The sequence below is a fragment of the Brassica napus genome, chromosome C5 (genome assembly GCF_020379485.1).
Source record: "Brassica napus cultivar Da-Ae chromosome C5, Da-Ae, whole genome shotgun sequence".
In the NCBI taxonomy this organism is placed as follows: Eukaryota; Viridiplantae; Streptophyta; class Magnoliopsida; order Brassicales; family Brassicaceae; genus Brassica; species Brassica napus.
Window position 1 is genome coordinate 7,076,272 of NC_063448.1, and position 12,395 is coordinate 7,088,666.

The 12,395-nt window shown below is 37.2% G+C and overlaps 2 protein-coding genes across 4 annotated transcripts; one reads left to right on the top strand and one right to left on the bottom strand.

Moving 5' to 3' along the window:
• Positions 1 to 2,489: 2,489 nt before the first annotated feature.
• On the bottom strand, positions 2,490 to 5,316 carry LOC111213092 (protein TOM THREE HOMOLOG 1). The gene is made up of 11 exons (XM_048758073.1): positions 4,460 to 5,316; positions 4,298 to 4,388; positions 4,180 to 4,232; positions 4,013 to 4,105; positions 3,870 to 3,941; positions 3,677 to 3,749; positions 3,541 to 3,586; positions 3,360 to 3,423; positions 3,202 to 3,255; positions 2,991 to 3,068; positions 2,490 to 2,839 (listed from the first exon to the last, which is right to left on the bottom strand). The coding sequence occupies exons 1-11, from the start codon at positions 4,634 to 4,636 to the stop codon at positions 2,747 to 2,749; spliced, it is 894 nt and encodes a 297-aa protein (XP_048614030.1). The 5' UTR covers positions 4,637 to 5,316; the 3' UTR covers positions 2,490 to 2,746.
• A 3,760-nt stretch (positions 5,317 to 9,076) lies between these two features.
• Positions 9,077 to 11,830, top strand: LOC125587486. 3 transcript variants are annotated; one of them, XM_048758078.1, is made up of 4 exons: positions 9,077 to 9,393; positions 9,483 to 9,581; positions 9,909 to 10,774; positions 10,854 to 11,830. In XM_048758078.1, exons 3-4 carry the CDS (start codon positions 9,911 to 9,913, stop codon positions 11,610 to 11,612), a joined length of 1,623 nt encoding a protein of 540 aa, XP_048614035.1. In that variant the 5' UTR covers positions 9,077 to 9,393; positions 9,483 to 9,581; positions 9,909 to 9,910; the 3' UTR covers positions 11,613 to 11,830. The 3 variants fall into 3 exon arrangements, with proteins under 3 accessions (XP_048614035.1, XP_048614034.1, XP_048614033.1); XM_048758077.1 differs by having other exon boundaries at positions 9,077 to 9,581; XM_048758076.1 differs by having other exon boundaries at positions 9,077 to 10,774.
• The last annotated feature ends 565 nt before the right edge of the window (positions 11,831 to 12,395 follow it).

Genomic DNA, 12,395 nt, shown 5'->3' on the forward strand with positions numbered 1-12,395 from the left:
GTAAGTTTTGTTTTTTATTCATCCGACGACGCGTGCTTATACGACCAAAAAAAATTAGGAATAGAGTTAAAAAGAGACGTCTCGATTGCATGTGTGCTTACTAATCTTAGCAGTACGTAACAAAATAATCCCCTAGAATTCACGGTTTCTTGGGGTTGCGCTTCCTTTGTCTCTGAACTTTATTGTAAGTTTAACTAGAACTATTGATTTTTGATCAATTGACATCATAATAAATTTGTAAGATGATTCTTAACTCTTCCTACAATCTCAAATTTTATCAACTTAACTGTTATATACCACTAATTTCGTAAGTTCTACATGCATGCTTCTAAATTGCCACAAAATAGGTAAAATAAATAGCGATGTAAACAAACAAACTTCAATTACAGAATTAGAATCAAGCCAGGGCAGAACAATTTGTTATGTGTTACGTGAAAATTTCACCTAAGCTTCAATTAGGTGAAACAGAGAGGACTAGAATGGTAGCAAGATGACCAGGGATGTTAATTTGCGGGCTAGGACCTAACCCTCATTTGTGTAATATAAACCAACCCTGTTTTAACCTAACCCTGTTTTAATCCTATTTTTAGTTAAGGGTTATGACTGGTACAGGGTTAACCCATTAATTTTTTATCTTACAAATCAACAATTCTTTTATATCAATTTTTGTCTTTAATTAAGTATGAAATTAGAAACCCAAAGCTTAAGTTCTTTTTATTTTATAAGTGTAAATGTTTATCATGAAATTAAAACCCAAAGTTTACAAATTTTTATTCATAATTGTATAATGTTTAGCATAAAAGTAAAAACTCAAAGGTGCACTCTTCCAAGACTCCAAGTCTTCAAAACTCCAACACGTTGCTCCAACATTTGCTCTCAACGAACTACACTCTGCAACAACATAATCACTCAATGAAGTCAAAGAACACATTTATACTTCTCTATATAACTATCAAAACAGCTTACAAAATTACTAAGATGCTCATAACAAGAAGCCATCAAAATTACGTTTTACCACATGTTTGAATCTTCATTTCCTGAGCTACTTGCTCTTTTATTAGCATTCTCATCATCATAATCAAAGTACTCCTCAATGTCTCCTACATCAAGTAATCAAAGAAATCATTCAAACAATGAGTTAACCAACAACACTAATTCTTAAAACACTTAACTCAAGACAAGGACTCAAGGAGTTTACCTTCAAACTCAACAAACCCGCGAAGCCAATTTCGAGTACAAATCAATGCTTGGACAGTTTTAGGGAGGAGACGGTTTCTAAAAGGACTCAAAATCCGACCTCCCACACTAAACGCAGATTCAGACGCAACAGTAGTAATAGGGATGCTAAGAATATCACGGGCAAGCAAAGCTAAGTCACCATATCTGTGTTGCTTATCTTTCCAGTAGTCTAACACCTCCATATCTGAGAAAGCCGAAATATCAACTTTAGTATCAGCCAAATACATGTCCAGATTTGTCCTTTCGTTGTTTGAACCAAACTGGATACACCTTTCAAGCTCAAGCAGATCCTATATTCAAACAAAATCAGAGATAAAGAATCAATTAGCGAATTATCAAGAGGTCAAAATATACAAGAACTTTATGTCAGATACTTACATCATCAATATCATCTTCAAGAGGAGATTCTGTAAGGAGCTCATGTGGAGTTTTTCTTGGAAATATTGAAGAACTTTCTGATGACTTTGAACTATACTCTTTATAAAGCAACTCCAAGCTCTTCTTTACGACATCAACCTTCTTCTCAGAAGTTCTAGGATCCAGCTTATGATAAGCTTCCTTAAGCATCTGCAGCTTAATCCTTGGGTCTAGTACTGCTGCCATAGCTAAAATAAGACTGTACTCATCCCAGTATTTAGCAAACTTACTTTGCATATCCACAACCATTAATCTTATCTCATTATCCTTACACCTTGCATACCTCTTCAACAACAACTCGATCTTCCATACTAGCTTGAAATAACCACTGGCTGTGGGGTAGTTAACTCCAGAGAAGTATGTTGTGATTGTACTAAATGGCTTCAAGAAGTCTCGAATCTTCTCACCGCGATCCCACTCTTCTTTAGAAGGCAAACATTTGTAGTTTCTATCATACAAATGCAGATTATCAAAGGCTTTACGAAACTTGAGAGGCCCTATTTTGGCCCGGATAGTAAAGTGCGGGTTTAGGGCTAAAAATTTTAATGCGGGCTGGGCTAACCCTTTTCCTAGAAGCCCATTTTAACATCCCTAAAGATGACCAACCAGTCCAAAGCGATCAATTGCATTTATTTATTTTTTCATAAAAACGAACACTCGGCGAATGCATAGCCAGCCATGATCCATAAATACCAATGATCATTGAATTTTAAACACAAAAACCATTCCTTCGTCTCATAACACAGAGTTGGAAATCTCAATTAAACCATTGCAAGGTATGAACTCTTATCATTCTGAGACCATTAGTTAATAAGAGCAAGAGAGACTCTAACTACTAGTTAAACCATATTCAATTAGTTTACGAAGATATCACAACTGATCATTCTTCAATCCTTTACATGTACAATTATATCTATGAAGAGGAGCAAGAACCCCCCACGATTTACCTACACGATCTTAACACTCCTGCTTAAAGAAAAGAGATTAACGTTCCACCATTTTCAGCTGTTTGACATGTTTCTCTCTATTATTGTATTACCTCAGGTGTTTTGATTGTTTGCATCCATCTCCATGGGATACACTCTCAGTTTCACTGAATCGGATGGTACTGTGTGATACCACGTTTTGGTGGAAGCTTTCTTAGGATAAAGAGGACCAGCGAAGAAGGCAGTATCTCCACCAACTGTAATTAAACCAGATGACACGCCTTCTGTTAGGATTCTCAAAAGAAGTTTCATTCTCAAAAGAAGTTTCATACTTACATTTTAAGATCCATGATCCACTATATGTATATATATATATGGCAGTGCAAGAATGTTAATTAGAGAGCTAACCAGGTAATATATGAAGTTTAGGATGGGGTGATCCAAGACATCAAGATCTGCTGCATCATCGAACGCATTAAAGCACATCTACACCATTAATAAAAAGATGAAATAAAAACTCTGGTTAGCTGTAGCTTCAAAATTTGACCACTAGCAATATTCAAGCAACAACAAGAACGATCTACTGATATCACTATTTTGACGATGTCTATCTGTTTACCATGATGCACCTGATGAGGAAACAGGTAAAGCAGATGCTTGTCACGTAACCGACCTGTGTCATACGCATAACACAATACATAAAGTGAGTAAAGTTCCAAGAAACGCAAATATGAAGCTTGATCTGCTAACTTCTATAGTTTGAAATTCAAGTTTCACCTCTTGCAGCTTCTTGCGCCTCCCTTTCGATTCTACTGGAAACCGTTGCAGCATTAGGAAAAGCCTGCGAGGAGATTTATGTCATATAAAGCATCACACTCAACTGCGGCAGCAGGTAGCAAGAATATAAACGAAGCTACCATCATGGTGTAGCATAAGCAAGTGAGAAACGAATTATTACCTTCCTCCATATAATAAAAATCCAAGGGCCGCGAACAATGACACACCTGCAATATACACACATTCACAAGAGTTGAGATGTAACCGAATACAAACAATTCATCTACAAGGATGAATAACACTTCAAGCTATATTACCTGCAAAGAACATCTTGGAAATGATAATCGTAACGTGAACAGGCTTCCACCACAACACCAACCAAAGCACAATCTGAAATTAATGCATTCACACGAAAGATCAAAGCTTGAAAACCATATCAATCAGACACAAAGGATGCGAGGCAATATAAGAACAAGTTAAATATTAATTCTTGAACTTTGCAAGTTTCACCTGAACAACATAGACAAGGGCATTAGTAGTGAAGAAACTTGGCCTCAGTCCATCAGTTGATACAGCACGTGCCTGTTGGGACAGAGTAAACATCAACTAAACAACGCACTAATTAAAAAATATACACCAAAATCAGACTCTACCTGGTAGTATATCTCAGCCCAAAAGAGGACGAGAAGCGCATACGTTGTAAAGAAAGCAAGACTCGGAATGTCAAGCAAGATATGTTGTAGAATCTACAAAAGCAAAATTAGACCATCAACGAGGTTGATATATAATCACAACAAGCCAATGAAGACAACAAACAAACCTCTGGCTGCATGTTCTGTGCATCACGCCTGAAGACAAACACTAGAGCTCGAACTACAAAGGAAGAAGAATCAACAAAAAGATAGACAACAAGATCACGTATTTGCAGCTACACACACCTCCGTTCACGAGGAAATTGAGAAAGTGAAAGACTTTCTGCGTCGTCCATCCGTATTCCGGAACCCTCAACTGTATCCTTACCAATTGAATCTATAAAAAGATAAAAGAATGCAACATTAAATCAAAATCTATCACCAAAGTTCTATTCATAATCTCCCTACCACAGCAATGACGGAAACGACTGCGTATAAGACAGCGAGGAGGTGGAAGATACGGTCTTGCCAGACCGGAGACTCGTTCACGTCCCACCACCAATTCGTACCTTCCTTCAGGTTAAGCGATGCCGCCGAGGAAGGAGACGACAAAGAGTGCATCAGAAACAAGCCGCCGGTTCTCATCTCATACGAAACAAATGTAGTCTGATTCGTTGATGGTTTTAGCTTCGATCAAACGAAAAGAGAATCGATCGAATCACTTCTCCTCTCTCCTTCGCCTTCCTTCCTTCCTTGTTTTAGTTTGTTTTTTTCTTTTGCTTTTTTTATAAAAAAGGTTTTTTATAGTGTTCCAGAAATAAGATTGAGAACGACCGTGACGGGGAAATACAGAGAATGACGTGGAAACAATAGAAGAGCGGATTGATAAAGTAACTGGAAATAGCCGGTGATTCTTTTGAGGAGGACAAGTTGTGGTGACCGACACGCTAGGTTGTTGTCATTGTTCCACGTGGAAAAGCCAAGGCTAGCTGGAAATAAAATTGAAGTTTACAACACCTCTCATGAATTCTCAAAGGATATCTTAAAGAAAGAACTAATGGCAGGCTGAACTCTTGTTATATGCGTAAGCTTTCTCAACGTGGAAAAGAGATATTATTTTAAATCCACAGCTTCAGCTCTTCCGGTGTTTGCTATGTTTGTTTTTAAACTTCCAAAGAAGTTGTGCTCGAAGCTCTCTAGTGCAATGACAGATTTTTGGTGGGGAGCAGATTCTCACCTGAGGAAAATTCACTCGTTACCATGGGATAAGCTTTGTTTGTCTAAAGAGTATGGCGGCTTGGGTTTTCGTGATCTGGAAGCTTTTAACCAGGCGCTTCTAGCTAAACAAGCTTGGAAAATTTTATCCTCTCCTGAATCCTTGGTAGCTCGGTTTCTTAAGAATAGATACTTCTTAATGGTGAATTTTTGAAAACTTGCTTAGGAAAAAGACCGTCTTATGCTCGGAGAAGCTTGTTATTTGGTAGAGAGCTACTGAACAAAGGTATCAAGAAGAGGGTTGGTGATGGAAACTCGATCTTTGTTTGGTCAGATAGATGGATTGAAGATGACTCTGATGGTTATGGCCTTAGGGCTCCTTGGATTAAAAATTTGCTGTTTGATGCCATCCTTAAGGTCAGCAACCTTATTGATTTTAGTGCCAGAAGGTGGAATAGAGTTGCTTTGGAAGATCTTGTTGTTCCTTCGGATGTCAGGATCCTTCTACAGAATCAGCCAGTGGTTTCGAAACAAGATTTCTGGTCTTGGAATTTTAACAAAAGTGGGGCCTATTCGGTGAAGTCAGGGTATTGGCTTGCATCTCAAGGAAATTTTTTTGAGTTGAAACGTCAGATGGAAGCTCTTCCCTCTGTTAATTGCTTAAAGGCCTTATCGTGGAAGATCTCTGCTCCCTCAAAGTTGTGTTGTTTTGTGTGGAAAGCGCTTTCTGATGCATTATCTGTTGCGGATCTGGTTCTAGCAAGAGGAATGAAGGGAGATGATAGATGTCAACTGTGTGGATTGGAGGGTGAATCCATTAATCACCTTCTGTTTCAGTGTGACCTAGCAAGGCAAACTTGGGCGATGTCCAACATTCTCTTACCTAAGAATGGGTTTCAGGACTCCTCTATTTTCTCCAATTTATACTTCATGTTCTATCTTCATAAGAATAGGCATGTTGAAGCCATTAATTCTCGGGTTTGGCCTCGGATTTTATGGTTTCTTTGGAAAAATAGAAATGGCTTCCTGTTTGAAGGTTCTTTATTTTCTCCATCGGACATCCTTTTGAAGGCACATGAAGAAGCTGAGCAATGGTTTATGGCTCAAGAGGTTGGTGGAGAGGCTGAGGTTATGTTGATGAATCATGAACTTCAGGAATGTTCGCCAAAAGTGTCTTTTCCTAGGCTTGGATGGGTTAATTGTGAGTTTGCTATGGATTGGTGTAAGAAATCTGCAACGGTGGGAGCGGCTTGGTTGGTTAGAGATTCTCGTGGTTGGATTCAAGAACATAGTAGAAGATCCTTTTCTTCTATTTCTTCAGTGTTAGATGCAAAATTGGCGGTCTTCTTATGGGTCATTGAGAGTATGACCAGCTTAAAGAAGAACAAGGTAGTCTTTGTTTCGGATTTCCAAGATATGGTTGATGCTGTTCTTCATCCGATTCTTTGGCCGGCTCTACAATTTCAAGCATCAGAATTGCGAGTGGCGTTGCAGGATTTGGAAGTTTGGAACTTGCAGGTAGTGGTTCGAGGGAGTCTTAGAAGTGTCTCTTTCATTACACAAAGTGTGAATAATCTGGATCTTTGGCAGTCTTATGTTGCTGCGGGTCATCCGCGCTGGCTTGATTTGCTATTTGTCGATGAAAGAGCTCCCTCCCTCTAGCCTTAAGTTTCCCTGGTTATGGTGTTGTTGTTTGATTTTGGGGTATAGTATAATGGTAAATATAGTTGGGTCTAATGCAGATAGACCAGTGTTCTGTTGCTCTAATTTTTTGGTGAGCATGGTGTATTTAGTTGTAACACTTTATGATGATATATGCATATTTCAATTTGGGAAAAAAAAAATCTCCCAATTAAAATCTCAAACCTGCTTTATCTCTCAACCGATCACTTGATTTTACTTTCCATTTTTTTTTATAAATAAAACTATAATGATTATCAACATTAACAAACAAATTATTATTATTTAGTCACATATCTGCTTACATTTAAATGGTATTTTCTTATAAGATACTAAAGTTGTTGTTTCATTGTGTTTTAATCAAAAATAAAATATTATATTATTCACACACCAACATCTAAATTTAGTAATTGCTGCATTCAGACAAAGACTTTGAGGACTTAAAATAATTATTATGATTCTTTCAGAAAATGATATATATATGTGTGTGTGATTTAATTTTCATAGAGCGTTAAGATATATAGGAACATGCAGGAATGTAGTTAAGGTATTATGATTGATCTATTTAATTTGATTTTTATTTTTGTAAATAATTCTCCTTAAAATTAAAAATCTCCTTAGATTTGATATAAAGAAAAATAAAAACAATGAAACTAAAAATATATTTAGACTATTCAGTTACGGTTATCATTTCCAAGATGTTCTTTGCAGGTGGAAATGATAATCGTAACGACACTCAGACTCACACACAGATTTGTAAATACCAAGTTGCATCACATTATTTATTAACCAATTGAATTTCTTTAAGCATGTAAAAGCTACAAAAATAAAATATTAAAAAAAACATAAAAAGAGAATTAGAGAAAAACTAAGAGCTTGTTTATTGCAGGTCTTTTAGGTTGAGTCTTTTAGCGTAATATAAGATATTGTCTCTTAGCTTTTAACTAAAAAAGCTAAGAGACATCTCTTATATCTCTTATTTAAGAGACTGTATCTTATATTACGTTAAGAGACACGATCTAAGAAATCTACAATAAACATGCTCTAAGATACCACTTTGTTTTCAGTTTATGGATGGTTCTTTTCTTGTATTCCATTTACTACAGACAAAACTCATTTGTTTTGTTTTGGCTTTTCTTTTGATGGATTGTATGTTGACCTAATAATGCTTCGTTCTTGTCAACGCGAGTTTGTCTCGTCTTCTTCCCTCCTGTTTTTATTGGGTGTCCACTTACAAAAACATTTTATTTCACTCTATGTCTCAGATTTTTCATATTTGGAAAAGGGAGATACAAAAATGATCAGTCCTTCTAATTAAGACAAACCTTGCATGCGAGCGAAGCTTGATATACAAATGCGGTAGTATAATTAAGTAGAGAAAAAAGTGAGAACTAAAGGGATGGAACAACAACAACAACAAAGAGAATATGAGATGATAACAATTCACCTTGGAGAAAAAACGTTGTGTGGATTTGAGAGAGAACATAGAATGACATTGCACAAATATAAATTATGGGTGGATGTAGTTATAAAAGATTGAGATGAATGGTGATCGTAGAGGTGTGGGTAAGAAAAACCAATGTAGAGAGATTATTTGATTGAACGTGTATTACCTTTCACATTTTTCTATTTTTATTTTTATTTCTAGTTTTATTATTTTAAACATTATTTTGTAATTTTTAAATATGAAATAAAATCCATGTGTCAAAATACTATTGGCTAAGTGACTTACGCTTTAGTATATAAAGGATTATTGATTCTTATGTTGAAACTAAAACTTAATTATATAATAAGAATATTTATATTATTCCTTTTTAGATAATATATGAGTTTTTAGACGTGTGGACAATGGAACGGGAAAGCTTGGAGAGTACATGGATACGGCCCTTGGAAGTTCGAGACGGGAAAGCGGTAAGCGTATTATGGAGCTTCATGTTTGTATTTGAGGCTCAGTACACAGGGGTTCTATGGCGATTATTCGTTCAAAATAAAAGGATCATTGTTGTACGGGAACTGATTAATGGTGTAGATTGTTTAGGTGATCAGACTTTATCAAATTATAACAAAGTCCATCTTTCTTGTCATTGGTGCATTATGGGTTTGTGGATTATAAAGGCAATTCGGATTATGACTCTTATGATTGGCGGCCAGGAGATTTGCGTATGGATTTATTTATGAGAAAATTGGAAAATAAAGACATTTTATACTTTGATTTGTGAGAATAGGACTTTTTGAAAATTCTTTAGGTAAGTAGGATTTATAATTTTTTAAATACCATATTGCCCTCAAATTAGCATAGTTAAAATTTATATAATTAATATTAATATTTTGAAATATATTTAACCACTTTTAAAAAACAAAAAAAACAAAAAGTAAAAACAGAAATTAAAAATAAAAGAAAAACAATAAAAAAAGTAGAAACAAAAATTGATTTATCCTAGAGATTAACGAACCTCTCTCTTATTTTCTCCGCCGAAAGCTTGAAGCTCCTCCAATGGCGATTTTGGGTAAGAACAAAGCCAAATCGTTTCTTCACTCTTTAACTTTCATTTTTCATCTCTAATCTAGTTATTTTCGTCTTTCTCTTTGTTATCAGCCTGAAGAATTGGAGATTTGTTCTTACTCTACGACATCGTCGGACGCTCTTCTTCTTCTTCCACCATCAATTTCATCAACTTCTCACGTTTCTAAGAAGGTGAGTTTGCGATTACTTGTTTTGATTCTCTTAACCGTAGATTTCTTAAAGTTTCTCATCACCTAAATCCGATTTCTCTTATTTCTTAATCTAAATTACTTGAATGGGTTGATTAATCTCCTTATACATTACGCAATTCATGCATGTTATTGTTTGGGTGTTTTGATTTTAGTTTCTTATCTTCGATTTTGGTCCTTTTTTGAAAGAGGGAAAATTGACAAATAGATTCGTTTTTGTTGTTTTCCGATTCAAAGGTTTGGTTTTTTGTCAAATCTTCTTCTTTTTTTGTTTGTGCTCTGATTATAAACTTCTTTTCTGTGATTGTAGGTATGTCTGAGGAGTTACCAAAGCGGTTGTTTAAGCCGGGTGAAGAGACCGAAGTGCATCAGATCAATAACAACTGCAAGATGGTACGCTATTTCAAAAGATTGATGGAGTGGTTGCCAAAGGAGTTGGAGACAGTGAAGAAAGATCCTGTTTTTGCTCAGATTTTTAAGCTGTTCGATAATGGTTTGGGATTCTCGGCGAGAGTGATACACGGCTTCTTGTGTAGGGAGCTGTTGACTTACAAAGATCATGAGCTCTGGTTTGTCTTTGCGAGAAGACCTCTCCGATTTTCATTGCTTGAGTTCCACGCAGTTACCGGGCTTCAGTGCGATACTAGTCTCTCACTTAAGGAGTTGGTTGACTGGGATGATGATGGTGGTTTCTGGAGCTTAGTGATCAGGACAAATAAGGGGATTTCTATTTTCGAGCTGTGGGAACATCACAGGGCAGCTGTTAAGAAGTGGAGTAATGCTGATCGAATCAGGCTGGTGTATCTTTGCATCATTGTTTGTATGGTTTGCGGGAGAGATGAGAAGGCACCTATCCCCATCAAGTACGTGAAGTTGGTGATGGATCTTGAGCAGGTTCGAAACTACCCTTGGGGAGTTGCTTCTTTTGACCTTCTATGCGAGTCAATAGCTGAAAAACGAGATAAACTGAAGGAGAATCCAAAGAGTTACGTGTTAGATGGCTTCACCTACGGTCTTCAGATATGGGCTATGGAAGCAATACCAAAGCTTGGAAAGCTCTGTGGAAGAAAACTGAACAAAAGTTTTAAGAACGGTCCTAGATGTGTAAACTGGATGGGAGCTGCAAAGATTTCGTACGAGGAGCTCAACAAGTTGGAGAACATCTTAACACCCAAGGTAAATATTTATTTTAACAAGTAGAAAAACAAACAAATGTTTGTATTAATGATTGACTCTTTTCACCTTTCTTGTGTAGGATGACATATATCCATACATCTCGTGGACTGGGAATTATACAGTGTGTGAAAGTCTTCAATTTAGCAGACGAGATGAGGTGGAGGATGATAGAGTCAAGCTTCTCATGCATATGATAATGAAGCAGTTTGACTTCAGTGGTCATAATTGGGAGTACGAAGAGACACCGGTCTTTTCTTTTGGGGTTGATAACAAAGAAGGTGAGAAGGAGAAAGTAGCTACGCATGAGGGAGAAGGTGGGAGTGATGAAGAGCCTAACGACAAGGATGGTGAAGGTGGGAGCGATGAAGCAAGTGGGAGCGATGAGGAGTTTCAAACTCCAAAAGGATCAGCAACCATAAGGGCGAGAGATACAAAGGGAAAGAAGAGGCTCCCTGATCGTGGAATGGAAAAAAGGAAGCATAAGGTCCTACATACTAGACCACAACAGGCGCCCTTTGATGAAGATATGAAGACTTTTGTGACGCAGTTGTTTCAGCAAGGTTTTGCTGCGATGGAAGAGAGGCTAGAGAAAAAGATGGATGAAAAATTTGAGGGAGTGCAGTCTGAGCTTAAAAATTCCCGTGGGGATTCAACCGTCCAAGCTGAGCATGGAGATCCATCTGCGAGCAAGACAGCGCCTAGCCACCCATCGCCTAGCAAGCTAGCGCCTAGCAAGCCAGCGCATAGCAACCCATCGCCTAGGAAGCCATCTCCTACGAAGCCATCGCCTAGCAAGCCATCTCCGAGGAGGTCCAAACGCTTGGTAAACAAGCACTAGTCTTCATAACTCTCTGCAATGTGTCTTAACTTCTTTTAGTGTTAGTTTCATGTGTTTATCGGTCTTGTGATGTGTTTTGCATTGTCTCGTTTTGGAAGTGTGTTTGGTTTGTAATTGTTGTTCAAAATCAGGCTTAATTATGTATCTGCATTATGATGTGTGTTTTGTTATGTGAACTATGTGTAAGATATTTATATGAATTTTATTAGTTTATAAAATCATGTTTTTTATGAATTCCTTGTGTGTGCTTAATAACTGGTTTTTTATGAATTGCTTGTGTATTTTGAATCTGATTTTTGTTTAAATTGCTTGTGTGTTTTGAATCAGGGTTTTTTATGAATTGCTTGTGTACTTTGAAACAGGATGTAAATTTCAGTCAAGCGGATGATATGGACGAACCAATAGGTACGCAAAGCCTTGAAGGACTTTCTCAAGCCTCGTACGTACCCGATTTTGATCCATCACAGACCAATAACGACAACGATGCAAGTGATTGGTGGACTCCAATGACTAATGTCCGGAAACTACGAAAAGGTGGATCAAAGCAATCAAATGCACCTGTAACATCGGCAAAGTGGGATAGATGGACTGGAGGACCAAGCAAGAAGCTTCAGCTTAGTGACTCACCAATGGCAGCTGACGGTTCTCCACAGGCGTCACTGTATTATTTCACCGAAGAATCGTGGGATAGATTCACGAAATGGTCTACGAATCCAACAGCTTTGAGGATTGGTCCCTCTGTCTTTAATTTGACCTTTGCACAGAGAATAGTTTGTGCTGGAA

What these genes read in the sequence shown, in the direction of transcription:
- LOC125587486 (XM_048758076.1), top strand. Translation starts at nt 9,911, where the DNA reads ATGTCTGAGGAGTTACCAAAGCGGTTGTTTAAGCCGGGTGAAGAGACC. An exon ending in AGAACATCTTAACACCCAAG is followed by an intron (nt 10,775 to 10,853) that starts GTAAATATTTAT and finishes TTTCTTGTGTAG; the next exon opens with GATGACATATATCCATACAT.
- LOC111213092 (XM_048758073.1), bottom strand. Translation starts at nt 4,636, where the DNA reads ATGAGAACCGGCGGCTTGTTTCTGATGCACTCTTTGTCGTCTCCTTCC. An exon ending in GGGCTGAGATATACTACCAG is followed by an intron (nt 3,942 to 4,012) that starts GTAGAGTCTGAT and finishes CTGTCCCAACAG; the next exon opens with GCACGTGCTGTATCAACTGA. An exon ending in TAAACTTCATATATTACCTG is followed by an intron (nt 2,840 to 2,990) that starts GTTAGCTCTCTA and finishes GTTTAATTACAG; the next exon opens with TTGGTGGAGATACTGCCTTC.